Source organism: Myodes glareolus, chromosome 5 (assembly GCF_982192425.1).
Source record: "Myodes glareolus chromosome 5, mMyoGla1.1, whole genome shotgun sequence".
Taxonomy (NCBI): Eukaryota; Metazoa; Chordata; class Mammalia; order Rodentia; family Cricetidae; genus Myodes; species Myodes glareolus.
Genome location: NC_142030.1, coordinates 83,221,645 through 83,249,270, shown reverse-complemented (window position 1 = coordinate 83,249,270; position 27,626 = coordinate 83,221,645). Strand labels below are relative to the sequence as shown.

Sequence of the window (27,626 nt, the reverse complement as noted above, 5' to 3'; positions counted from 1 at the left end):
AGGTTCAAAATGGAAAATTAGCTGAAAGCAGAGAAGCATCACTGGTCCATAGAACTTTACAAGTATGATTTTAAATATTTGTCTCAAAAATGTCTTGATAATCCCCGGTTACATCCAGCAATTGCTAAGCCTCGTCCATTCCCCAAAGTCTCAAGATTGTGTATCCCAGTGAGTGGTATGCTCATCCCTATACCAGAAGCTTCCATTGGTGTTATCCTTCAAGTGAACTTTATTGTCCATAGTATATCATTTCACCTGGGACATTGACATTATTATCCCTTCACTAAGTAATGATAATGTGAAATGAACTGTGTAGTTTATTAAAAATATATGTTTCAATTTTTGTCCCTGTATTCTGACTTTAAGCACAAGAATGTCCTGTGCTCAGAGTCCCACCCAGACCTGGCCTTTCCCTGTAGGATGTTCCTCTGCATTCTATTTGGCAAAATAGCATTTAATGTACTCTGTGAGTAGACACACAATACTAGCAGATTGGTGAAATTCCGAGAGATCCTAAATTACATCTGGACGGGCAGAAAAGCCTTTGATTTGAGTTCAGCTGGGAATTGTGACTTATGTGATGTGGTAGGAACCATGTGAAGTAGGAACCGTATAGTTTGCATGTTCTCTGCACTAAGCGCAACAACTTAAGGGACTGGAAGTGCACCCATATAATAGCAGGGAATTGCTATCATAATGCAAACAATTACACGCAATATTAGTAGTCATTGGAGAGCTGAAGGGGGGGCATACTGATAACTAGAGATAAATTGTTGAGGTTTGTTTTGCATATGTTCATTTTGCAAAATCAACAAGAAATAATTTTGTACATCATCTTAAATCAAACTGAAATTAAATTAAATTAAACTTAAATTAGAATAAATTGAAGGGAATGGATATTTATCGGGCAGCTGCATGTGCACAAAATGCCTTGCCAAATATTGGCAGTTTTAAAATTGAACAGAAAACTTGAAAATTATAATTTCATGGGCAACACAGACATAAAAATGCATAAGATAATATTGTCTTCCTTCTTATTTCTGTACAGACAACTTTCTTGAGAAACTGAATTATTCATTAAAAATTCAGACACTATAGTTGTTAAATTGAATGTGGTACAAAATGGCAATATTGAATTTGATCCGTTAGTAAAGATTCATATACTGTTTTTACAAATACATTTTTCCATCTTTATTTATTTTTTAATGAATTTGAGGATATACAGCTTTTTATTTCTTTACAAAGGTGACAAATACAAATGATATGAGAAACAACTTTACTATGTGAATTGTTTTAAAGCAAAAATGTTTTAAAACATTGGGCCACTAGATAGGCCGTGAGCAACCCTAGAGATTCGTTTGCTTACTCGTGAACATTCCACAGAGTTGCCATGTACTATTTAGAAGATGAATGCATAGTCCACATACAAAACTATTATTACTGAAATTACAAATGCAATACAATGAGGGATTGGTGTGACAAGTGGCTGATTGCCAGTATTGAAACTTAAAATATGTATTATGCTGGAGAGGTTGAGGGGAAAAGGGAACACTTCTGCATTACTGGTGGGAATGCAAGCTGGTACAACCCTTTTGGATGTCAGTGTGGTGATTTCTTAGAAAATCAGGAAACAATCGACCTCTAGACCCAGTAATACTACTTTTGGGTATCTATCCAAAAAATGCTCAGCTGTGCCACAAGGACACATACTCAACTATGTTCATAGAAGCATTGTTTGTCATAGCCAGAACCTGGAAACAACCTAAATGCTCCTCGACTGAAGAATGGATAAGGAAAATGTGGTACATTTACACATGGAGTACTACATAGCAGAAAAAAATAACGACATCTTGAATTTTGCAGGCAAATGAATGGAGCTAGAAAACATTATTTTGAGTGAGGTAACCCAGACACAGAAAGACAATTATCACATGTACTCATTCATAGTTTGATTTTAAGCATAGTAAAGAAAACCAGCCTACAAAACACAATCTCAGAGACCTTGGACAACAAAAACAACACTAAGAAAGACTTACATAGATATAGTCTACATGGGAAATAGAAAAAGAAAAGCTCTCCTGAATAAACTGGGAGCATGGGGGTTCTTGGGAGACGGTTGAAGTTGGAGGGGAGAGGCAGGGAGGAGATCAGAGAAAAATATAGAGCTCAATAAAAACAAATTTAAAAAAAAATCGCAAGCTCTTCTCTGCTTTTCATATTTTTGAGCCTGTTTCGATTTGGAATTCCCAGTCTGAGGGACCTTCAGACTTTCGGCTTTCAAGTGATGCATAGACACCACTGTGTCATCTTCACCCAAACTGACTCTTATTCCAGCACTTCTATAGGGCAGCCTACATTTGTGTTCCTGAGATCTGCACTATTAAGCAAAAAGGATACCTTAGATCATTTGAGTATTTGAATGTAATTAAGATGAAAATACATTACAGTAAGAAAATTTGAAATAATATGTATTAAATATAGATTAAACAAGTAAATACAATGAGTATTTTAAAGAGCTTTAATTATCTGTTAACATAGAGATACATAGGTATAGGATAGATAGAAGGAGGAAGGTAGATAGGCTTACAAATGAAAAAGATAATTTTTATGAGTCACAAAAAAGTTCAACCTAGACTGACAAACATCTTTGAAATATTTTGTTTTATATATATATATATATATATATATATATATATATATGTATATATATATATATTAAACAAGGTAATTTTTTAGAAAACTAGCTTTGATCTATTTCTTCCCTATGTTAACTAACACTTCCATTCTTTTATTACTTCATTCTCTTACTACTTTGCAAAGCACAAATTAATTTTTTATCCAGAGATTGAAGACATTCAGTTCTATGATCTAAGAGACAGCATATTAAGATAGAAGTGCTTCACATCAAGACTAAAATGGGAAAAAAAAGATAAATTTTAAAACTCTGGAAACAGGGGATGGAACAATATCTAAGTTGTTAGGAGAGCTTGCTCCCCTTGCAAGGAATCTGTGTTCAGTTTCTGGTGCCAGCATTGTGACTTCTGCAGGTCTGTCACTCCAGTTCCAAAAGATCTAAGACCATCTTCTGGTCGCTGTGGACACCAGGCTCTCATGTAGTGCACATACATATATATAACAACCATTCACACACATGCAATAAAACTAAAATATCTATCTTAAAAATAAGTATAAAAAGGAACAAAAATACACTGTAAGCAACACAACAATGGAACAATACATTGAATATTATACACAATACACAGGAATATTAACTTTTTATAAACAAATTTTCTTAAATTGTATTCATGCACTTTCACTCAAGTTAAATCATGAAACTGGATATAGACAAAGTTATTCTTAATGATTAAGCAATGTTATACTCATCTGCTATTATAGCCTTTGTTTTGAAAATAATTTTCATCTCTGAGACCCTTTATTAGATGCCTTCACCATGCAATACAGTAATAAAGAAATCATATTATATACCTATGTCATTACAACCTATAAATATTTTAAAGTGTTAAAGAAGAGTAAATTGAAATAACATTTTACAGATCATTTCAAAACAACAATATATTCTAGACTTATCAAGCAGTCATTTATATTTACTCCTAATAATTTTTGGTAGTCTATTTTCTTTTGTAATTTTCATAAATATCATATATCTTTTATCTTCTTTTTCTTTCTTGACTTTTTTTAAAGACAAGGTTTATTTATGTAGCTCTGGATATCATGGTACTCTCTCTGTAGACCAGGCTGGCCTTGAACTCACAGAGATATGCTTGGGATTAAAGGCCTGCACTACCACTAATCATCAATATTTTATCTTGTAAAAAATCAGACATTAGTTATTATTTATAGGCCTGGTGTGATGGCATTGTGAGATAAATCACTTTTTGCGTACACCCGATGACATAAATTTGATCCCAAAAATCCAAACAGAGATGAAAGACAGAAATCTACTCTGAAAGTTATTTTCTGACCTCCACTTGCACTGTGGAACACTCATCCCCACAAGCACCCCACCATTACATTCATTTTGCATTGATGAATATTATATTTGATTCTATCACACTGTCTACTTAATTCTAATTCATTTGCAAAATGGTTACAAAATGGTTAATGTAAATAAGGCGATCTCTTGCTTTCTTCCTTTCTCACTGCCTTTCATCTCACATATTTACCTACACTTGTATTAAAATTATTGGAGTTATTACTTTAATTCTTATGTCAATATTATTTTTTAAGTGGTCCCTCTTTCTACTAGTGGGAATTATAATTTTTTTTTCTTTAGAAAATTCCAGTGCTGTCATTCATCATCTTTTTTCAGTGATGTAACTGCATCTTGCAAATTAGTTTGTTTTCAGGCTTGCTGATATTTCAACATTGCAGTTCTTTTATGAGTTGCAGCATTTGAGGAGTCATACATGGTGTATGGGTGTATTTGCATTTTTATATAACAAAAGTTAATTATAAAGCTTCACAACAATGAATGAAATATAACTGAACTCTATTATCCTAGATAATAAAGATAAATGAAATGAGTTACTCTTTCTGTCTGCTTACCAGGCAAACTTCTCTTTTAAGTCTCAATTTTTCTATTATTTCACACAAGACAACATTGCCACGCTCCTTATTCTGCTAATGCATGCTTACTTACATCACATGACACTGTTACCCAGTTTCTCCTTTGAAACTATGAATTTCTGCAAGTTTAGACCCCTACATCCATCGACAGTTCATGCCAGAGACCCATTTTAATCCAAATACCCAATAGTTGTCTGTTAAGCTTTTCTCAGTTGTTCTAGGAAATTTTATCCCAAGCCATTAAGCAAGTATTCCATTAATATTGGTATTTCTCCCCATAATTTAACATGCACTCTTTAAACACATTTTGCTTTTTAAAACAATTTTGATGTAATTTCTATGTATACAAGTCACGTGTACAATAATGAGCTTACAGTTATTCTTGATAACTTAGTATTTTGTCTTCTGATGTGAATAATTGAAAGTCTTTGGTTTGGGCAAATCTCATTAATTCATACTGAGAATCACATACAGAAAGATATAACCCCAGAAGAGATAAAATGCTTTCAAGCCTCATGAGTTGCTGACCTATAATGTCCCATTGTTACAATAAATAAACAAGAGGATTCTTGTTAAATGTTGAAATCTTAGTAAGCTTCAATAAATTCTTGTCGTCTAAGTGAGACCTCTATCTTATACTTGTATTAGTTTTCCCTAACATTATTTCTAGCCGTTTGTGCTTCTGTTTCCTTTTTTTATTTAGCATTTTAAAAACTAATGTAACCCTACTTTATGTACATTAGTATGAAGGTGTCAGATCTCTTGGAACCAGAGTTACAGACAGTTAAAACAACCATATGGGTGCTGGGAGTTGAACCTAGGTCTTCTGGAAGAGGAACCAGTGCTTTTAGCTGCTAGCCATTTCTCCAGTCCGGGCTTTTGTTTCTTAAGATAGGTTTATATAAAATAAATATGATGAATGTTACCAACTAATTTAATGTTTGCAATATAATATAATAGCACCACTAATGAATAGTTTACTGAATTAATCTGCTTTCTGCCTAGGAAACAAAATTGATTATATTATATATTCTCATCAGGATTGAAGCAGTTGTTCAAGACTTTACTTGTTCATATATTTAAGGCCTGTAGGCCAAAAAGGACTGCTGTAGAGTCATTGGTTTATTTTCCCTTAAAAGAGTCAATAAAACAAAGGCAGAAAATGATAAATATCAACTATTCATACTTAACAGAATAGATTACTATGGAGGCCTTTCGGATTTAGGGAGCATCCAGGCATTGTAGACAATATGAGGTCTCATGGGAGGCTGTGGGAAACAATGTGTCCTGTAAGAGAAAAAATGTTTTCCATGGTATGTTGGGAGCCAGGTGCAAGAAAGGTGCTTTCAAATTCAATCAGATATCTATTTAGCTCCTTAGTAGCTCTCACTGAGAAGTCCTAATCAGCCAAAACCTTGAAAGATGGGTGAGAGTGGTAACTGGCTATTCAAACTCTGGCTCTGGAATTTTCTACATGGAGAAAAAAGAGCTGTAGCTTGTCTAAGGACATGAAGAACGTGACTCCATCAGATTTATTGGTGCGGGAGAATTATCTGTATTCTGTCAATCATGTATTTTAATAAAACGCTGATTGGCCAGGCAGGAAGTATAGGCGGGTCAACCAGACAGGAAGTAGAGGCGGAGTAATGAGAATAGGATAAGGCTAGGGAGGAGAGAAGTTCCTCAGCCACTCCTGTCCAGACCACCAAAGAGGCAGCATGTAACTTGCCCAGCTGAGAAAGGTACGGAGCCATGTGCTAATGTAGATAAGGATAATGGGGTAACATAAGTTATAAGAGTTAACAAGAAGCCTGACCTAATGCACCAATCAGTTTATAACCTTATGGAGTCCTGTGTGTAATTTCTCTTTGAGATTTGCCGGCTGTTGGGGTACCGGGCGGGACGGAAATCCCAACAAGCCAGCCCCTCATGCTACAATTTATGATTTTACATAATTTATATTATAACTCTGTACTTACCAAAAAGGAGGACTATAGCATAAATGAAATGTATTATGATTAATTTCAATTATTCAGACAAGAGATAATGAAGGCTGGCAGGGTGCTTGTGATGATTAAAACAGAATTCTGGGCAAGAAATGACTGGTAAAATAGATGAGGTATTCATTTAGTTTAATGTAAGTCAATATTGTAGTATGAATTATATAGGTGATACTATGTGACAGAAGATATATGTTTATTTATGTTGCTGAATATGTATATTCATATTTACCCACATACATATATATGTAAATATACTTGAATAATGGGTATACACTACACATGCATGGGTGGAGGTCACGGGACAACTTGTAGTCAGTTCTCTCTTTCTACACCATTGAGAAATATAACTGTACTTGGTTTGTTAGGCTTCAGGGCTGATGCTTTTATTTGTCGAGCTGTTTCTCCAACTAGAGAAGCATGTTTAAAAAATAAAATAAAATAAGAAGAAGGGATTTGTACAGAGACAGAGTTTAGCCACAAGATTTTACTTGAACTTCATAAGAAGAGTGACTGAAAGGAGACAGGTTAAAGAGGTAAATGATGAAAGAGCTATCTAGAAAGAGATAATCATGTCAAAGATCAGACAGATTGTTACAGTTTGAAAGTTTCATGGCAAGCTGTTTTAAGAGAAATTGCAAGGCAATTTTTTAAATTAATTAATTTATTTATTGATTAAGAATTTCTACCTCCTCCCTGCCTCCCTTTTCCCTCCCCCTTCCCACCTCCCCCTTCCCCTCCCTCTCTAGTCCTAAGAACAGTCAGGGTTCGCTGCCCTGTGGGAAGTCCAAGGTCCTCCCCCCTCCATCCAGGTCTATAAAGGTGAGCATACAAACAAACAGGCTCCCACAAAGTATCCATGCAATAGAATCAAAACCCAATGCCATTGTTCTTGGCTTCTAAGTCAGCCTTCATTGCCAGCCACATTCAGAGAGTCCAGTTTGATCACATGCTCTATCACTCCCAGTCCTTGGTGAGCTCCCATTAGATCAGTCCCACTGTCTCAGTGGGTGGACGCACCCCTCCTGGTCGTGACTTCCTTGCTCACATTCTCCTTCCTTCTGCTCCTCATTTGGACCTTGGGAGCTAGGTCCAGTGCTCCAATGTGGGTCTCTGTCTCTATCTCCATCCATCGCCAGATGAAGGTTCTATGGTGATATGCAAGATATTCATCAGTGTGGTTATGGGCCAAGGCCAGTTCAGGCACCCTCTTTTCTGCTGCCCAAGGAACAATCTGGGGATCTCTCCTTGGACCTGGGAACCCCTCTAGAGTCAAGTCTTTTGCATACCCTAAAATGGCTCCTTTAATTAAGATATTTACTTCCCTGCTCCCATATCTACTTCTGAGTTATATACCCATTTCAGAAATACTAAAGTATTTTTGGCTTCCATGTTTGTTTCTTAAACATTTTAATGAAAGTAGAAATACATTACTTTCCACCTTTTCTTCCCCCTCCAGTCCTTTCCTGATCTCTTTCCATGTTTCTCTCAATGATTCCCATTCTGAAATTGACAGTTCTTTATTTTCTTTCATCATTATTATTTTTACATACATGTAAGCATATGTATACAAACATATATGTGCACAAATATGTAAATACAACCTGCTGAGTCCATTTTTGTTATTTGTGTTTCTATGACTTCACAGTTGACCACTCTGTATTGGATAATAATGAAAGTCTAATTCTCCCTATTTCAACAATCATTAGTTAGCTTAACTCTTTGTCTAAAGGTGGTATTCCATAAAATCCTCCCCCCAACATTAGCATATCCATCAATAATACCACTGTTTTGGTCTTGGTTATTCAGCCATTTCTAAGAGTGACAGTTTCACAGCAGACTTTCTGGTATTGTCTCTTATACTCTTTCCCCCAACTCTTTTGCAATGTTCCCAGAGCTTTCAATGTGGGAGCTGTGTTATGGATGTATCTGTTGGGGCTGGGATTATCAGGATCCACTGATCTCTACATTGTGGTTTTCTGTGATGATCTACATTTGCAGTAGAGAAGTGATAGTTTATCAATCAAAGGTTGAGAAATTAGGTTTGAAGGGCACAATCTAGAGCTAAGCCTAAGCGCATGTACCATAGTTGTGGTTTTTAACAGAATTACAATAGTTTGTGTTAAAGGCAATTATAGAAATAGCTAGTATGTCTTAAAAAATACAAAGCAAGCAAAACTAAAGAAAGGGAACATTGTAAAATAGAAATTAACAGTATACTTCTTAATATCTTCAGATCTCCACTAAGTAGCTCTAGTGAGAGAACAGAAACATTGAATATCCCTTATTTTTGCCTTTAGTTTCTTGCTTGCAGATTATGAAAGTTAAATTTGTTAATATCTTTAGTCAAATTTTGATGTAGGCAGCTACTAAATAGAGAACAATTCATTTGCTCAAACAATTTCATTGTCCACCTGTAAACCACAAGCTGTTTATGGCATGACTTTAAAGAGCAGGAAGCATGCATATGGTGTGTGCTGTCATGGGACACAGAGTCTAATGGAGACATTGATCAATAAACAACTTTTAAAAAGGAAATAAGGAACTATAGATTCAATTGTGTAAGGCAAGTAGTGGAAGGTCATTTTCAAGAGTAACTAGGGAAGGAAGGTCTTCCCAAAGGTCACCAGTAAGGCTCTGTGGGAAAGTAATAGTTGTGTTACAATAGCAACTGAGCCTGTGCAGTTAAATTATGAGAAGTACATTCTAGAAGAAATATATGAAGTCTTTAAGATTAAGCACAGTTTAATATATTAAAAAATAATGGTGATTGTTGGCCCCGCACTTTTCTGTGAATTCCCACACCCGATTCAGGCACGCGCTTTCCCGAACCGAGTCCACGAGAATGGACGACTGTCCTAAGGGTTGAAGCATAAAGACAGAAGGAGACCTGCTCATTTACCAAAGAGTAAATGGCCACTTTATTAAACTCAAGTCGGGTATATATATTAGTGGGCAAGGGGGGCAAAAGGGCACGGCCCCCTCCCATCAGAAGCAGTGGAAGATGACAGGTGCCCGGCCCACAGCTGGAACCTAGTTTACAGGTGGAATTACCATAACAAAGACAGCCAAGTTCTTTCTAAGCTATACCCTCAGGCCGGTGCTAGTGCAGGAGAGCCAGGGAGCCAGAGGTCAAATGACCCTGCGAATCCCCACGAACAAAGGAAAAAAGACCTGGGTACCTACAGGTGATAAAATGTCATTTTGTCTAATTAGTGGCTGTGTATAAAATATCTTTAGATATTTTCTTTATTGCAGTCACAATGAAATAAGAATGCCAATACAATCTCATTTCATGAGGAGAAATACTAAATACTGTCTTCAAGGTCATGCAACACCTAAGCAGCATCACTTGAACCAAACCCTGATACAGTATTCTTTCCATCACTGAGTCATGCCAGAGTGCACTACATTTTTATCATTTTAACAGATGGAATTCATCACCAATCTTAAATTTGGAAAAGCATTTTAAATAATGTGATTAAACTGGACAATAGTCTAGCAGGATTAAGCTGCAAAGAAATCATGATATACCTGAGAACTTTCACACTAACCCACTAACCTGGTGGGGGATTTAAGTTCGTTTGACAACACATTCTAAAGATCAGAATATTTCTGATTCTGTGAATGAGGAAAGTTTTTCTTATTTACGAATTTCTGCTTCCGTAGTCTCCAGACAGGTCTATAAAAACCTAATTATAGGGTAAATGTTCTCAATATAAAAGCAGATGCTGAGCTGCCAGGAAGGAGGGATTAGCCAGCAGTGCATGGGAGTTGTCTCGTGGTAACAAAGACTTGAGGTTGGAAAATGTCAGATTCAAGATCTTACTAGTGTTGTTAAAGCAGTCCAATTTAGCAGGAGAAATAAAAGAAGACTGTACTAGTGATATTTTTTTTTTGAAAATCTGGTAGATGTTCGGACTATGGAGGGAGTCACCATGTTCTTTCATTGATGAATTACATGTTTTGACCAAGATTTACTTATTAGGTTACTGTTTTATGATAGGGTGTTCATGAGCTAGGTTGACCTAGTGGTGTTCAGGTTATTTATAAAAGTGAGTATAGGGGCTTTGATTAGAAATCAAAAAGAAAAAGGTTAAAGTCCCAAGCTCGGTTCTTTACTGACACAATGAAAAATCAGGAGAAAATCTGGAGTGTAATCATGTTCTTGATCCACAAACCTGTTGTTGGACATCCCAAAATATTTCTGTTTTCACTGTGAATAGCATGGAGGTGCAAATATCTCCCTGGTATGTAAACTTAGAGATTGGTCATGATACATGGTACAGAAGCACCTTAATGAAGTTATAGTTTCACTATATGAGAAACCACCATACTGATTCCCATAGCGCAGTGGTCCTCAGCATTCCTAATGCTGTGGGCCTTTAATCCAGTTCCTTATATTGTAATGACCTATAACCATAAAGCTATTTTTCGACTTCATATCTGTAGTTTTGCTACTGTCATGAGTCATAATGCAAATATGTAATATTCAAAGTATCTAATTTGTGACCACAGAGGGGTTGTGACCCACAGGTTGAGAACCATTGCCACAGTGGTTGCAGCACCTTACATCCCTCAGATACAGGTTACTTTCTGGACATCTCTGTGTGTCATTTATGATCATGGTCATTCAGAATAGCGTCAGACTCATTTTAAGGAAAAGAATATAAGGGATTCTTCTTTGAGATCCCTGAAATTTGCTACCTTAAAAATGGGGTCTTCAGTTTCTTCAAGAAATGGATTTCTAAGCTACATAAGTATCTGTCTTCACTAGTAAAGTTTGCAGCTTTTGAAGTTAATGAGTGGCAAGCATAAGGTTAGCTTGCTCTCTCTCTCTCTCTCTTTTAGTTTTTTGAGACAGGGTTTCTCTGTAGCTTTGGAGCTTATCCTTGGAACTAGCTCTTGTAGACCAGGCTGGCCTCAAACTCACAGAGATCCACCTGCCTCTGCCTCCTGAGTGCTGGGATTAAAGGCATGCACCACCTCTGTCCGTCTGATCTTTCTTTCACTTATTTCATGTTACATTTGCTCCTTGTTTCTGTCCTTAGTAGGAAGATAATAGAGGTTCGTTTTGTTTTGAGGCAAGTTCTTCTGTATAACAGAATGTTCCTCCTGCCTTATCCTCCCAAGTCTGTACCACAGCATTCAAATAACAGTAGAGTTATATTTAAAGAAAATACTGAGCATCATGATATATTTGTAAACTTACATTTACATAAACTTTCTTTTGCAAACATAAAGAAACTTTTCTATAAGTATGTGTGTGAGAGAGAGATTCTGAGATTTTTACCAGAAAGAGAAGTAAAATTAAATGATGGGTGTGATATAACTTTTTCTCTTTGATATGCTTCTCCAATGTGCCATGGCTTGGAGATCTTTGATGTGCCTCTTTCTCTCAGTTGTGGAGTATGAGGAGTCCGAGGTCAAGTTGCTCGCTATTAGGGGAATGGTAAAGGCACACATCTTTGTTCAAAACTGGCACTTGGTAGAAGGATTTAATTTTTAGGGCACCAAAATTCCCTTTCAGGAGAACTATTCTCTGATTTGATGAAATTAGTGTTTCAGAACGGAAACTTATAATGCCATAACCTTGACAGTTAGGATTTAGGCAAATCTAAGTGTCGTGATAAATTATGTAACTTTAGCCTTTGCTTAAATTCAAGTATTTTATTTTGCTTGTTTAACTATGTCATCTATTGTAACAAGAATAAATGTTTATACATGAAGAGGTTAACAGTCTGAATTACGTGGTGGTCCAATAGATTCAGAAAAGCTGTTAATGAAGCTTGAAATGATATTTAAAATTTCATTTTTAAGCATACACATGTACGTACACTCACAAAAACATATACAAAGTCAATTTTAAAAGAAGGTAGGGCATAATTATTATTAATAGTTGAAAGAATATTTTTGCCAAGAGATTTTTCCCCTGTAGCAGTGCACAAGATCTAAATGCTCACAGCTGTTTCCTCTGGTTCTGAACAGAAAGAGCGAGAACGAGGCTCCAACCTGGCCTTTATGTTTCGCCTGCCTTTTGCTGCGGGACGAGTATTCAGCATCAGCATGTTGGACACGCTTCTCTATCAGGTATACGATCTCTCTTCTTCCTTCAAAATGCTTATTTTCTATTCAGTTAGATTTTAAGTAAAAATAAGTGATAGTGATATTTTGAATTTTTAACTTAAAAGTTGAGTTGAAACAATTTAGTATGTTTTTTGATGTTTACTTACATAAATGATGATTTGAAACATTTTACTCAAAAATATTTTTTGAAATATGATCTGCCATCAAGTTCTCAGCCCTGAAAACATACTAAAATCAGGAACAAGACAAAGGCTGTCCACTCTCTCCTTATCTGTTCAATATAGTACTTGAAGTTCCAGCTAGAGCAATAAGGCAAGAAAAGGAGATAAAGGGGATATAAATTAGAAAGCAAGAAATCAAACTTTTGCTCTTTGTAGATGATATGACAGTATATATAAGTGATTCCCAAAATTCTAGCAGAGACCAGTTTTTAAGTTTTCTTTGGTTTGACATTTTTTTTTGTAAATACTGTGTTTATTTTAAGCAGCTTGGTTAGATTAATTTTTTTTATTTTTTTATTTTTATTTTTTTCTTCATCTATTTATTTATAAAAATTTCCACTTCCTCCCCTCCTCCCAATACCCTTCCGCTCCCCCCACTCCCTCTTCTCCTTCTCCAGTCCTAAGAGCAGTCAGGGTTTCCTGCCCTGTGGGAAGTTCAAGTTTCTCCCCCCTCCCTCCAGGTCTAGGAAGGTGAGCATCCAAACAGACTAGGATCCCAAAAAGCCAGTACTTGCAGAAGAAACAAGTCCCAGTGCCATTATCAATGGCTTCTCAGTCAGCCCCCATGTCAGCCACATTCAGAGAATCCGGTTTGATCACATGCTCATTCAGTCTCAGTCCAGCTGGCCTTGGTGATCAGTCCCCTTGTGTCAGTGGGTGGACGCACCTCTCAGGGACCAAAGTTAGTGGTTTGTTTAAACTTCTGCCTAAAGCCTCAATTAGAATTTGAAAGTTTTGCATTAGGGCTGACAAGATGGTGCAATTGGTAATGTGCTTGTGGATAAACCTGGGGACAATACTTTGATCTCTGAGACCTACATTTCAATAGAAAAGAGGCACTTGCCAAAGTTTCCCTCTGACTTACACAGAAAGTCTGTGGCACCCATGCACCCATATATACACTGACATATAGATAAAAATATAACATTTTAAGTTCAGAATTATATCACAGTTTAAATCCAATATACACTGCATATATCTACATTTGAATGTATATAACTTTAAAACACCCCATGATATAGCGAATGTTATTTGATGAATTAGATTCATTTCTATTTTGGTAAACTTAATTCATTTTACTTAAATTTTTTCTAGCTACAACTTGTAACTTATTTTACTATTTGTTTTGTAAAATACTTATCTAAAGAAATTTCAGAGTTAGGAAATTATAGAAAATAATTTATTGTTGTCCTAGAATTTTCATTGGTTATAATGAATTCTGAACTGTGGGGAATGATTTTCTTTGTGGATGCTGTCATTAGACCCCAGAGCCTTGTATGAGTGAGACAGCTACATTTCACTCCTATGGATGGCTTTTGATAATGTTATGTGTACGCACTTGCTAATACCGTATTTTATTTTCTTATTACCAAGTGATAGACACTGCTATTTTAAGAAAATATGATTCTTTATTTAAAGAGATTCTATTTTAACATGAGTAGTTTGGAAAATAATATATGTAATAAGAAATAATAAAGGACATCTGTAAATAGATGTTGTCTTACCATTGGGCAGCTTAATCTTAGAGAAATGACTGGTTGAAATATTTTAAATATTTATTTTAACAGTTATTAATTTCACCATTTTATTTCAGTTTAGAGACTTTTGTTTTATTTTTAAATCATATAAAATGTTAGCATAATGTCCACTGAGCCAATGTCAGCATACATATTATCTGTAAATAACAGGTATTTCATATATTTCTTTAGGATCAGCTTAACTATTAATGGCTATTTAAGAAGTTGAAATGTATTTTTATCTCTTTTTATTGAGGCTTTGCAGAAGTGATTGAAGTAAATTTTTCAGAAATATTCATGTGTTCACCTTCCTCATTATTCTCTATACCTTACATACATAATCTATAAATATTCTGCTTATATTGCAGTCATTTGTGAAAGATTATATGATTTCTATCACCAGACTTCTGCTGGGACTGGACACCATACCAGGATCGGGGTTTCTTTGTTCTGTAAGTTAAGTATGTCTGGAAGAGTAGAGAATTATAATAGAAAGCTTGGAGATTCACCTACCATGTGCCTGTGGTGACTCATCTATAATCACATTTATTTCCTCATGTGTCCAAAGTGTTATATCTGAGGCTTTCTAATTCAAGAAAACTCTTTAAACTTTAAATCCATTATATGCTGTTTTAGTGGACTGGAAATTTCAATAAATTCATTACAAAAAAAATAAAAACATTTTATATAAAATCGAGTAGAAGTTCTCACTGATGGTGTTGACAGTTTGACAATGACCTATCCAAGACGTGTTTTCTGCATTGTCCTTAAGCAGGATGATTCTGGCATTAACCCCATTGTTACCTCTCCCTACCTATCTGTTGATATATCACTTTCTGAGAAGTGATCTTGTTGTGTTGCTCAGACTGTCTTTCATACTCCTGGAATCAAAGAATGCTCTACTCCAGCCCTTTGTAATATCAGGGAGAACAGACTTGTGGCATTATACTGGTTAAATCTTTCTGTTTTATAGAGTGTAGTGAATAAAATACAACAGATTGCTAACGGTTCAAATGTCCAAGCAAGTAGGGGAGATGAGAAACCTGGTTTCTTGTTTGTAGCTCTGTGTTCCATCTACCATAGGTTTGCTTATGTACATTTAGTAACTCTGATGCATGTGGAATAGGACTTTTATTACTAGAGTTCCGTACCTTACATTTTTAGCTTTAGAAAACTCTGTCTACTAAGTTTTGGTGTCAATTTTGTCGTAACATCATCTTACATTTCCACACTGTTTACCCCCATATCCCAGGTCACTACCACTGTTATGTTGCCTACTTTAATTACACCAATATAATTTCGTATTGCTCAGACTGACTACTTAACATTTCTTGACTTTGAATGAACTCCCAAGATAAACTGAGATGTAGTAAAATAAATAAACCTTATGAATGAACAAGGTATTATGAAATACTGCTTGGAAACTTCAAAATATATACGGATGCAGCTTTTAAGAAGAGAAAAATGATCACTGGGTTTTTATTCTTAGAAATTGATTGTGTGAATCATTCATGTGCATTATAGATGAAAATCACTGAAGAGGACTTGTGGATCAGAACATATGCCAGACTCTATCAGAAGTTGTGTTCCTCTACTGGAGATGTTCCCATTGGGATCTACAGGACGGAATCTCAGAAACTAACTACATCGGAGGTTTGAAACTATAAAAGCCCTTTTGTTGTATTTACTCTGATGAACATAATTCTTCATAAGCATGATAACTGATTTCACCCAAATGCAAGAGGAAGTAAAAGTCCTCTATAAAATCACAGTGTAAATTTTCAGTAACTGAAATCTCAGCTATTTCACAAAGTATTGCTGGTTAGAGGTTTTTCCAACATTTGAGGATATTGGGTTCCAGCCTCCTTTTCCAGATCCAAGATTATCCACTGGTATAACATTTTAAAGAATCACAATTATGTCACCCTAAGATTCTGAGATAGAAAAAACGTCTCCAAATCACCTATGTTTCTAAAATATTTTCTGACTGCATGCATTAGCATTTGGAAAGAAGCAAAGCAAGGAAAGTCATTAAGGATCAAAATTCATGCGTCTCTGTTTCTACACTGAAAATAATGTGAAGTTTAGAAAAGTCTAGGAACAGAACCTGATTTTTTAAGGAAAGAGAATAATTTGTATCAGGAACTAGAATCTGCTAAAATGCAAAGATTTTGATAACCACCTGCAATGGAGAATATATTTTGAATTTATCTCATCTTTTGATTTTATAATCTTAGGAAAATACAACTCTTTAAATTAGATTATTTTAAGACTTAAGTTTTTGATAAATATACTATCCTATTTCATATATTCAAATATATATAATATTTCTTAGCATAAAATATGGTTCATATTCTTGAAGTGTCCATTTTGGCTAGCTGAATCATAAAAGAAAAATAAAAAAATAAAAAAAAATCACATAGGGTTTACATCTATGATCTTCATTTTATCAGTCAAAGTAATCTTTGAAAATAATTATGATGAAATGAAAAATCACAAATCTTACAGAAAGTCAGCATACATTTAAAATCAGATAGTTTTTGTCTAGTTATTGTAGTATGAAGAGGAGCCGGCCTGCTTTTTGCCCCGCCCGGCTCCTGGCCTCCTGGCTACCTTAGCCCCTGAAATAACCACATGGAAATTGTATTAATTAAACACTGCTTGGCCCATTAGTTCTAGCCTCTTGTTGGCTAACTCTCACATCTTAATTAACCCATTTCTAATAATCTGTGTAGCACCATGAGACTGTGGCTCACCAGGAAAGATCCGAACCAGTGTCAGTCTGGGGCAGGAGCTTTATTGCTTCTGCCATACTTTCCTTCTTTCCAGCATTCTGTTCTGTCTACTCCGCCCACCTAAGGGCTGTCCTATCAAAAGACCAAGGCAGTCTCTTTATTTAACCAATGAAAGCAACACATGGAAAGAAGAGCCTCCTACACCAAGTTCTGAATATATATTTACATAGATGTGTACTTTGGCCATCTGAATGTTTTTGTGAGATGTCAGTCACTTTATTGTTGCTTAATACATATTCACTGCCACCTTTACAATCATATTTATGTTTTTCTTTGAACATAGACTTGAGGAGCACTCCAGAAAGAGCACTTTCAAAGAAGGAATCATCGACACAATAGTTGACTGGAGAGACATTTAAGACATGTAGTTTGACAAATATGGCCACAGATTTTGAAATAGATACAAATATTACTTGACTATACTATAAATAAAAAACTATTTTTATATGTAGTTTAACATTTCCTTAGTTTTCTATGATTTTCATAATAACGTACCATACCTTCAACAGTTTATAAAAATGGTAACTTTAGTGGTTGGAAAGATTGCTCTGGGATAAAGAGTACATACTGCTCTTCCAGAACAGGGTCATGTACTCCTGTGCATATACTCTCACATAGACATATATTCATATACAAAATATAAATAATGAAAAAAGATCTTTTTAATAAAAATTTTATTCTGACATTTTTAAGAACTGTCTAGTCTAGAATCTCCACAATATCAAGTTTGTTGTCTGGGGAGAGTCTGCTTTGAAATTCTTGGCAATTTGAATAATGTCTTTCCTCAGGACAGAAGGAACAAGGTATTCTGGGATCACTATACTTTCATGAGCTATTCACATCTAGCAGTGCTGTCTCCTAATGCCCATTCATTTTTCTGTGGCTTTCAATTTCACATATTCTTTAAAAGTGGAACATAAAAATTTAATGGAAAACAAATATTTCTGAATTGGTCGTAGTAATTACAAAGTAGATTTCTTTAGAATGTTGATATAGTCTTTACCTTTATGAGAGCAGAAAATCTTCAGGAGACTTTCTGAAGATAAGTTACTCATAAATGCATATACAAGCAAATATCAAGTAAGACATTTGTAAATTTTGTAAAATAACACATTTATCAACAATAAAAATATGTTATATTAATAGAATAAATACTAGTCCCTGTCTTGTGTAGCTACACAGATTGTAGTTAAATATAATGTTCCTGAATGTTAGTTCAGGCTGCTTTTGTGTGACTTATTACTAATAGTAAGTGTTTAATGTAAATTGTTATTTACAGTATTCTTTTTTTAACAGAGTGATTCATTTATTTTCTACCATTTATTTTAGTATCTATTATACTAAGCCAATTTTAATAAAGCAGAAACAGTCTGCTTTATTAACATAATCTGAGATAAAGACACAGAATAACATAGTTTTCCTGACTTATATCAAAAGCTTTACACAAGTAAGCATATTATTGTGTTATGAATGTATTTTAGCTATATGTTGTATTTTGTCCTTGTTGCTGTTCCTTGTATGTACTGTTCAGTCATTGTCTAAACTGCATTTTGTGTATTTCTTTTTCCCTCTTTTGTGTCAGTCTCGAGAAATAGCATCACAAGTAAGTATTGTCTGTTTGTTGCATTCCTCAGTGTAGAATAGAAAACTAAGTTCAGAAGTGCATGCAATATATCATAAAAATATATCATACTGAAAGATTCATCCATACTTTCTTTTTAAATTAGTGTATTTTATTTTCCACAAAATATTGTTAAATAGTATTGCATTTATCATTGAACTGCATTTATCAATTCTCTTTGGGCCCTTTCAGAATTCAAGTTTATCAGATGCATAATACTATAATAAACACTAAGAAATTAATGACCATAGCTCCCAGCAGTCAAAAACTATTTTTTTGTAGTTTTTTAAGTTCATAGTCTGTCCTGAAGGGATTATGGTGTGTAATTAGCTTGCATGTATTAAAAAATTCAGAGCAAAACGGCATAACTTAAGATACTAGTTGAAGCTTTGGAAAGATACTAAGAATAAAAGGACATATTAATAAACTAAGTACTTTTTCTGGATTTTATCATTATAAGAATGGAAGTCTAAGTTGTACTCACAGTTTATTATTTTGTATTATTAAAATTTATAATGGAAGATTTTTCAAAATATTATTTTTTAAGCATCCTGAAAAGTAGTTAGATTTTGACTTTTCAAAGTCTACAGATTAAGCAAAATTTAAACGAGTGTTTAGAGAACTTTGATCATGTCTTCATGGTGTCTGTGATTGGAGACCTACAAGCCAGTCTAACCAGATAGATTTCAGGAGCTGCTTTACTTGATGAAATGTATAGTAATTCACTAAGAACATTCCTCCCAAATCCCTTTCAGGGCATTTCAACTATGTAATATATTTATATTAACTGCATTCACAATGACTTATATAACACACCCAGGTGATTGTACCTTCAACAAATACTTTCCAATTCCCACATTTCTTTTGTTCTTTTTTTTTATTTCTTTCTTTTTCTCTTTTCAGATTTGTGTAAGTGGAGATGGCTTTCATTCGTGACTATCCAGACCCAAATAATAACACAGAAACTATACTAAGTACAAGACTATTTTTTAATGACTCAGGCATATTCCTAATTAGTTCTTACATCTTAAATTTGTCTATTTATATTAGCCTTTGTGTTGCCATGGCATTGCCTCATCTTCTATATGTCTTGTTTCCTTGGCTACCGGCTGACATCTGCTTGACTTCACCTAATCTCTCTATGTATCTCTGTTTGGATTTCCTGCCTGGTTTTACTCCACTAAACCATTGGCCGAAACAACTTTTTCACCAACTAATAAAAGCAATATATACAGAAAGACAACTCTAGTATCTCCCCTTTTCTGTCCAATTATAAAGGAAGGTTTTAAATTTAACATAGCAAAATTTACATATACAAACAGCTATTTAGAAGGAATTATAGTTATAATATTTAGTCTATTTACATTTGGCAAATTAAGGAAAATACTCTATCATCTATTCTATCTTTGTGAGTCTAAAGTTTTGTATCTAATTTTTATTTTAGCATAACTAGAAAAAGCTATAATTATAACTATCTAGTTTTTAACCCCATCAAAGACCCCAGAAAGATATAATATTACCTAATTAAATAGGAATTACATTATAAGCAACTTCCAAAGTTACAGAAATGAAAGATATCTAACTTCCTGGGCAGTCACCTAAAATTCTTTAAAACTTTGGGTCATTCATCTTCAACTATAGGTTCATAATGTCTGACAGAATTTTCAGTGAAACAGATGATATGTTCTGTCTAATAATGGCAAAGTTTGTCAAATGCTTTCTTCTGTGTTCTGAAAAATGTCTGGCAGTTTCTTCTATGAAGCAGGAACCCTAAGAGATCATCCTGTCTTTTGAAAATTAATTATTAATTTTTCTGTGAGTCCTGTTTGTCCAGTTCATACAGCATACCATCAGGCAGTCCAGGAAAGAGCAGTTTTTGCTCAAATGGCTAGCCTTGTCACACTGAAGGCAAATTACAACTCTGTTCAATTCCCATCAATATTTCTACAGTAATTGGTGCTGCCAGAAGTAAGCATATCTCACTGTAGAGAAAAGCCTAAGTTCTTAAAACATTTTAAATTCTATAGGTCTTTGAAGTGTTGAAGATTATCTATCTAACTGAAATATATCTCTGGAAATTTAGAAAATCTAATTGACTTAAAGTTTGACTATTATAAATGATTATCTATTAATCTGTAATTTTAATTATATATTACATTTTGAATGAGATATATAAAATAATACCTTAAACAAAAGTAGAATTATGTATATTACAAAATTGACCTTAAATTTGTATCAATAAATCAAAGTCCATGCCAATGTAAAATAGTCATTTCCATATCATATTTACCTTTTTTTAAAGAAAGAGATTCACTGTGACCATTAAGCATTTATATCCAACCTCTTTTAATTTGAAAACAAATATTTATAAACATTATTTTGGGAATTCTGGTGTAGTTTTCTTCAAACTGCTTCTTGCTGTTTGTTGGGCAGTATTTTTAGGGTTCACAAAGACCTTTCATGGAATCTTGTTCTAGCAAACCACATTAGCCTTGGAGGAATCTACAGGGTCTTATCCTCTGTGGGAACAAGAACAGAACATCTTTTCCAAAATAACATATCTTTAGATTAAAATTTTGAAATCAAGATACCCTTAAATATATATATATATGTATATATTTATGTTGGTTTAGCTTAACAGCCCCAGAATCAAATGTTTTTTTTTAACTGTTAACTCATTAACAGTCAAAATATCCACAGAAAACACAATAATACACATAATCCAGACTCTCTGTATTCAATCTTTAAGTGGCCTCTTTTCTCCATAAATTTTTAATGTTTATTTTATTTTCTTTATTCCCCTAATCTATATTCTCTAGTCTATGCTCTTTCATTTCTCTCTCCTAAGGCCATATACATTTATCCAACACAGTGACCCATTCAGGGGTCTTTTTTTGTCTTAATCTGTTTTGTCATTGTGTATCTGTAATCACTTTCTGAACAGGAGAGGTCTTTTTTTTTCTAGGAAGCCATGATTATGACTAAGGCTGCTTCTTTGCCTGTTGACTCTGCCCTGTTCAACATGGCAGAGATATATTCACAACCTATGAGAGCCATGCTCACTGTCCCAGATGGGTTGTTTGAGGTTTGCCATGAGTTCCCTTTAACCAACAATAAAATTAGAGGTAACCCATTCCAGAATCTAGGTGACTCGTTTTGTGATAAGATATGACTAATATGACTCTGTCTCCCTAGTTGTTTGGTGAGTCCATTTAAATCACTTCCATGTATGTTTATATTTTAGGAAGCATCTACTGTACTAGGTTTCCATGTGGCCCCCCAACTAGTCCTTAGTTTTACCTGTTCCTCCCCATATTATCTCCTTCATATCCGTCTTCCATTCTCCTTCCCATTTGATCTACTAACTTCAGACTTTACCACCCAATCCCATCCATATGTAACTATTTATTCTATTTGCCCTTCCTAGGGAGATCCAACACACACACACACACACACACACACACACACACACACACACACACACACAAATAGTAACTTACTCTACATCTAACTGCTGTGGTTGTGTAGATTGTAGCCTACTTATTGAAGACAACACCTAACATTCACATATTAGTGAATATATATAAACTTTTCCTACTATAGCTGTGTAGTATAATCTGCAGCCAGGAACGGTGATACCTCCAGCAGTTATTTCATTATTCAGGAGAGTTTAAACTATTTGGAGTATTTCTGTTTTTCCATAGTAGGCTGACTGTGGGCTTTTCAAGATCTGTCAAGAATTGTGATGGAATTTTAATGAGAATTCTCTTTATTCTGGTAATTGCTTTTAGAACGATTGCAAATTTTGCTATATTAATCTTACCTATCCATGATCATAGGAAAGCTTTCCATCTTCTGGTATATTCTTCAATGTCTTAAAATTTTTATTATACAAGTATTTCACTTGATGGGTTAGAATAATCCCAAGAAATTTTTGAGGTTTTGTCAAAGCTCTTGTTCCCCTAATTTTTTTCTCAAACACTTTGTCATTTGTATTGGGAAAGGCTACTGATTTTTGTGTACTAATTTTATTTCCTGTTACTTTGTTGAAAGTGCTTATCAGCTGTAAGAGTTTACCGATAGACATTTTAGGGTATAATATTATAATTATATCATTTGGAAATAAAGAGACTTACAATTTTCCTTTTTCTATTTTTATCCTCTTGATTGATCTCATTCAGTTACTCTGAACTTCAAATACTCTACTAAGTGGTAGCGAGAGAGTGGATTGGAATAGAAATGCTGTGAATTTCTCTCCATTTAAGTTGATGTTGGCTATGGACTTGCTGTAAATTGCCTTTATTATGTTGATATATGTCCCTTGTATCCCTTTTCCCTCCAAAACCTGTATCATTAAGGGGTTTTGTATTTTGTTAAAGGTGTTTTTGTGTGTGCATGTGTATGTGTTTAATTAGATGATCATGTGCTTTCTTGTATTTCAATTTGTAGATATTATAAATTTAATTTATCAATTTATATATCATGAGTCATTCATGCAATGTTGGGAAAGAACCTACTTGACAAGATGGATTATTCATTTCATGTATTTTTATATTTGGTTCACAAGTTTTTCATAGAATATTTTACATATATGTTCATAATGGAAACTTCACTGTAATTCTTTATTTGCTGGGTCTTTATGTGGATTTGTTATGAGGATAAATGCAACTCAAATAAGGAATTGGACAATTTTCCTTCTGTTCCTATGTTATGGAATAATTTAAAAATTATTGTCTTTAATTTTTTATTTGAAACTCTGGTAGAATTTGTGCCAAGGCCATTAGCCGTGGAATGGTTTTGTTTTGGAGACATTTAGTTACAGCGTCTATGTCAATGGGTCTTATAAATCTATTTAAATTGCTTTTCTGGTCTTGGTTGGTGGTGCTATATTTTAAGAAAATTTCAATTTTTAAACTATTTTCCAATTTAGTGGAGTATAGGGTTTTAAAGTATGTCCATATAATTCTCTTGATTTCCTCAGTTTTGGTTATATCCTACTTTTGTCTCTAATTTTGTTAAGTTCAGTATTTTCTCTCTACATTTTACTTAATTTGTCCAATTGTTTGTCAATTTATTGATTTTCTGTAAGAACCGATTTTTTATTTCATGTATTCTTTGTATTGGTTCTCTTTTGTTTTTTCTATTTTCTAATTCCATCCCTGAGTTTTTTGGATACTTTGTATTTTGGGATATGATTTCCTCTTTTCTTCCAGAGATTTTAGGGTTGTTGTTAAGTTATTATTATGACATCTTTACAGTTTTTGATGTAGGGACTTAATGCTATATTAATTTGGCTCTTTGAACCTCTTTCATTGTGTTACATAAGTTTGGGTATGTTTATTTTCATTTTCATGCCATTCTAGAAGTACTTTAATTTCTTAATTTGTCTTGAGTAAGTTTCATTTTTAGTCAGTTTTTCAGTTTCCATGAGTCTGTAAGGTTTCCATTGATGTTGGTGTCAGGCTTTAATTCATGATGGTCAGATAGAATGCAGTGGGTTTTCCTGTTTTGTTTTATTTGTTTGCTTTTTTCTTTTACTTTTTTTTATGTATTGAAATTTTCTTTGTTTTCACATATTTGGTTGATTCAGAGGAACTTTCATGAACTTTTGAGAAGATATATTATTTTTGCGTTTGGGTGAAAATTTCTTGAATTATCTATTAGATACTTTAGGTTTATAATGTCAATTGGCCACAGAATTTTTGCTTATATTTTGTCTCATTGACCTGTGATTTGGAAAACGTGGTTTACTGGTTGCTCACAATCACTGTGTAAAAATCAATATGTGATTTTAGCTGTAGTACTGTTTCTTTTATCGGTTTGGGTATCATTCTGTTTTATGCATAGATGTTTAGAATTACAATTTCATTTTGGAGGATTTTTTCTTTGGTGAGAATGCTATTTTAGGTATAAATTATTTATTATTTTAAATACACATTTTATTATTTTTGTAAAGACATATGTTTACTGTTTTTCTAAATCAGGACAAGTTTTATGAATCTCAGAAAATAATGTGCCATTTAAAAATAAGAATTTAAATATGTAAAAACTTATTATAATACACATATAAAATTTTCGTAAACCATTTCACAGAAAGTATACTTGTGATGGGGTAGAGATATACTTAAAATAAAATAACAGCACGGGCATAACATCTTGAGCTGGCAACCCCAACACCCACATCAAAATTTTGTGTGTGGCCCTCTTTTTCCTATTATCAAGCATTGGAGATTCTGCTGATAAAAATATAAAAATACAGAGTTCTCTTTCAGAATAACTGAGGTGAACATTATAGAAAATATACATATATATTTACTAAAAGTATTTTTTTGGTCTTCAAATTCATTACATTTAACCAAATAGCAAGGTTGTTACTCACTGTTTAATATCCATTTTCCATTTGTACTCTTCTCTCCAGCAGGGTCACAAGCCACGTTACTATGTATATAATGAACCCTGGCTGAGTTAAACTCCATGCCTTGTCTCTTTGATTTAATAAGTAGACTGATAGATAAAACCAATGTAATAACAACTGCTTTTTTTCAGAAAGGAAAATTTAAACAATCAGAGAGTTTAGATTTTATAACCAAGAAAGTTAGATGTTAAATAGCCTGTGGAAATTTAAACCAAGCAAGTCCAGTGTGATCCCAGAATGCCTGCCTTTAACCCTCTATTATTCTAATCCTCAAACCAGAAGTTCAGGAAAAGTCTCTAAAGTGAAAACAGTGTTTCATTTCCTGCACTTCACTGTGTCTCCTGCCTGGGGATGCTTAATCCCGCACAGAATATGAGTGAGAAACATCAAGTGAAGAGACAGTAGGAAATTAATTCACAAATAGATATCTTTTCACACAATAGACTTGCGGCTTAATAACAGGAGCATATCAGCAATGCTATTTACTCTATGGGTAAACTTTATTTCTTATCAATTATTATTAACGAATCAATCCCACACCAGTTATGTTTTAAGGGGTTATTTATTTGGCGGGGGGTAAAACTTACATACACCATAAACCGTCAGGAAGGGAGCCTAGTCGCTGGAGCAGGAGCCGGGAGCAGCAGCCGAGACCGAGCACCGGAACCAAGAGCCGGAACCAAGAGAGAGACCTTATCCGGAACTGCTTCTCTTTTTAAAAGAGAAATATACCACGCCCCAGTGGGCTGGTATTTCAGCAGCTATTGGCTGACGGAGCGGAAGTCGCTCCCCGCTGCACTGTGGGCTCCTGCTTCAGTGATTATTGGTTGAGGCAGCGGAAGTTACTCCCACAACAAATTATTACTGTCATTACTTTAGTTCAAAGTTAGAGATGAGAATGTTTTCTCTGTATGGCAATATGTTAGATAATCCACAGAAAGTGAACAGGTTAGAACAGATGTGCTGAGGTTCCTCAGGGTTCATTTCTTTATGAAGGGAAGCATGATTTTCCTATAAGTTGTTATACTTGAAGACATTCGAGAAAAAGTGGATTTAATGCAGATGTCTTGAAACAAAGTTTAATCACAAAAGTGTTTTATGTGGTGGATAACAGATACATGAATTAAAAAAGCTGTTTGGTTTTTCTTAGTGCATATGAAAATTAAGAGAAATTCCCATCTTATAAAAGTCATCTCATGGTCATATACAGAAGGATCATTAATTTAAAATAAATTAGATATTTTCCCAAACCGATTTTATATTGGTTGTTTGTTTTTCATCTAAAACACTTGTGGCAAATGTAGCCTGCCTATTGCCTGGACTGTACTTAAATGAAGTTATTTTTTTTGTTTCAAGTATCTGTGTGTTAGTAATCGTTTATAGCAGAAAAATAAGTTACACATGACCACACATAACATTGTCTTTTCCTAAAAGACTAATACTAAGAAGATCCAGATGTTTTAATTTATTAACAATAAGCTCCAGAAACGTTTCTACAAGTTAATTTGTAAATTATGATTAGAATGGAATGTCTTGATTTTCTTTATCCAGTGGAAAATCTCATGTGTAGATATACAATTACACCAATATCATAAAAGTGACTGATTTCCATTATAGCAAAGACTTTTCCTCAAGATCTAATTCCCAATATGCATTTCTCTTAAAGTCTCAGATATCCATCAGTGTGGAAGAGTGGGAAGACACCAAAGATGCCAAAGAGCCAGGGCACCACCGCAGCATGCATCGCAACTCAACCTCCAGTGACCAATCAGACCATCCATTGCTGCGGAGGAAGAGCATGCAATGGGCTAGGAGGCTGAGCAGAAAAGGACCAAAGCATTCTGGGAAAACTGCAGAGAAAATAACCCAGCAGCGACTGAACCTCTACAGGAGGTCCGAAAGACAGGAGCTTGCTGAGCTTGTGAAAAATAGGATGAAACACCTGGGCCTTTCTACGGTGGGCTATGGTATGCTTCTTAAAACTATACATGGGAGACTCAGTTTTTATTATTACTGGTCACACACGGCTCTGATATAGGAAAGAACTAGAATTTTGTTTGGAAATGCAAGTACATGGCACTTTGATGAATATCTCATCTTTTCGGGAACAAACAAGATTATTACTAAAATGTTTAGCACTTATTTAGATCACTTGGCAATGTTTGAACCTATTACAAGAACACTCCATTTTTAATTTAAACAAAAATTTTGAGATAGATTTAGTTTCCACCTTGGAGCTATGAAAACTTTTAAATTTTCTTACACATGGCTGAGATTTATAAATGCTTATTTCGGTGTAATTTTTCTCTTTTTCTCTCAAACGAACACATACAAGGCACAAACATCACACCCATCTAAGCTGCGGCTGTCGATAAAATGAATT

At 34.3% G+C, this 27,626-nt stretch overlaps 1 protein-coding gene across 1 annotated transcript in view; it reads left to right on the top strand.

Annotated features, from left to right (window-relative positions):
• The window catches only part of Kcnt2 (potassium sodium-activated channel subfamily T member 2), a 411,713-nt gene that overhangs the window by 361,458 nt on the left and 22,629 nt on the right, over positions 1–27,626 (top strand). The window contains exons 23-26 of the mRNA XM_048430982.3: positions 12,576–12,677; positions 14,781–14,864; positions 15,937–16,065; positions 26,910–27,210. Coding sequence (XP_048286939.1) covers positions 12,576–12,677; positions 14,781–14,864; positions 15,937–16,065; positions 26,910–27,210 — 616 coding nt within the window. The remainder of the gene's footprint in view (positions 1–12,575; positions 12,678–14,780; positions 14,865–15,936; positions 16,066–26,909; positions 27,211–27,626) is intronic.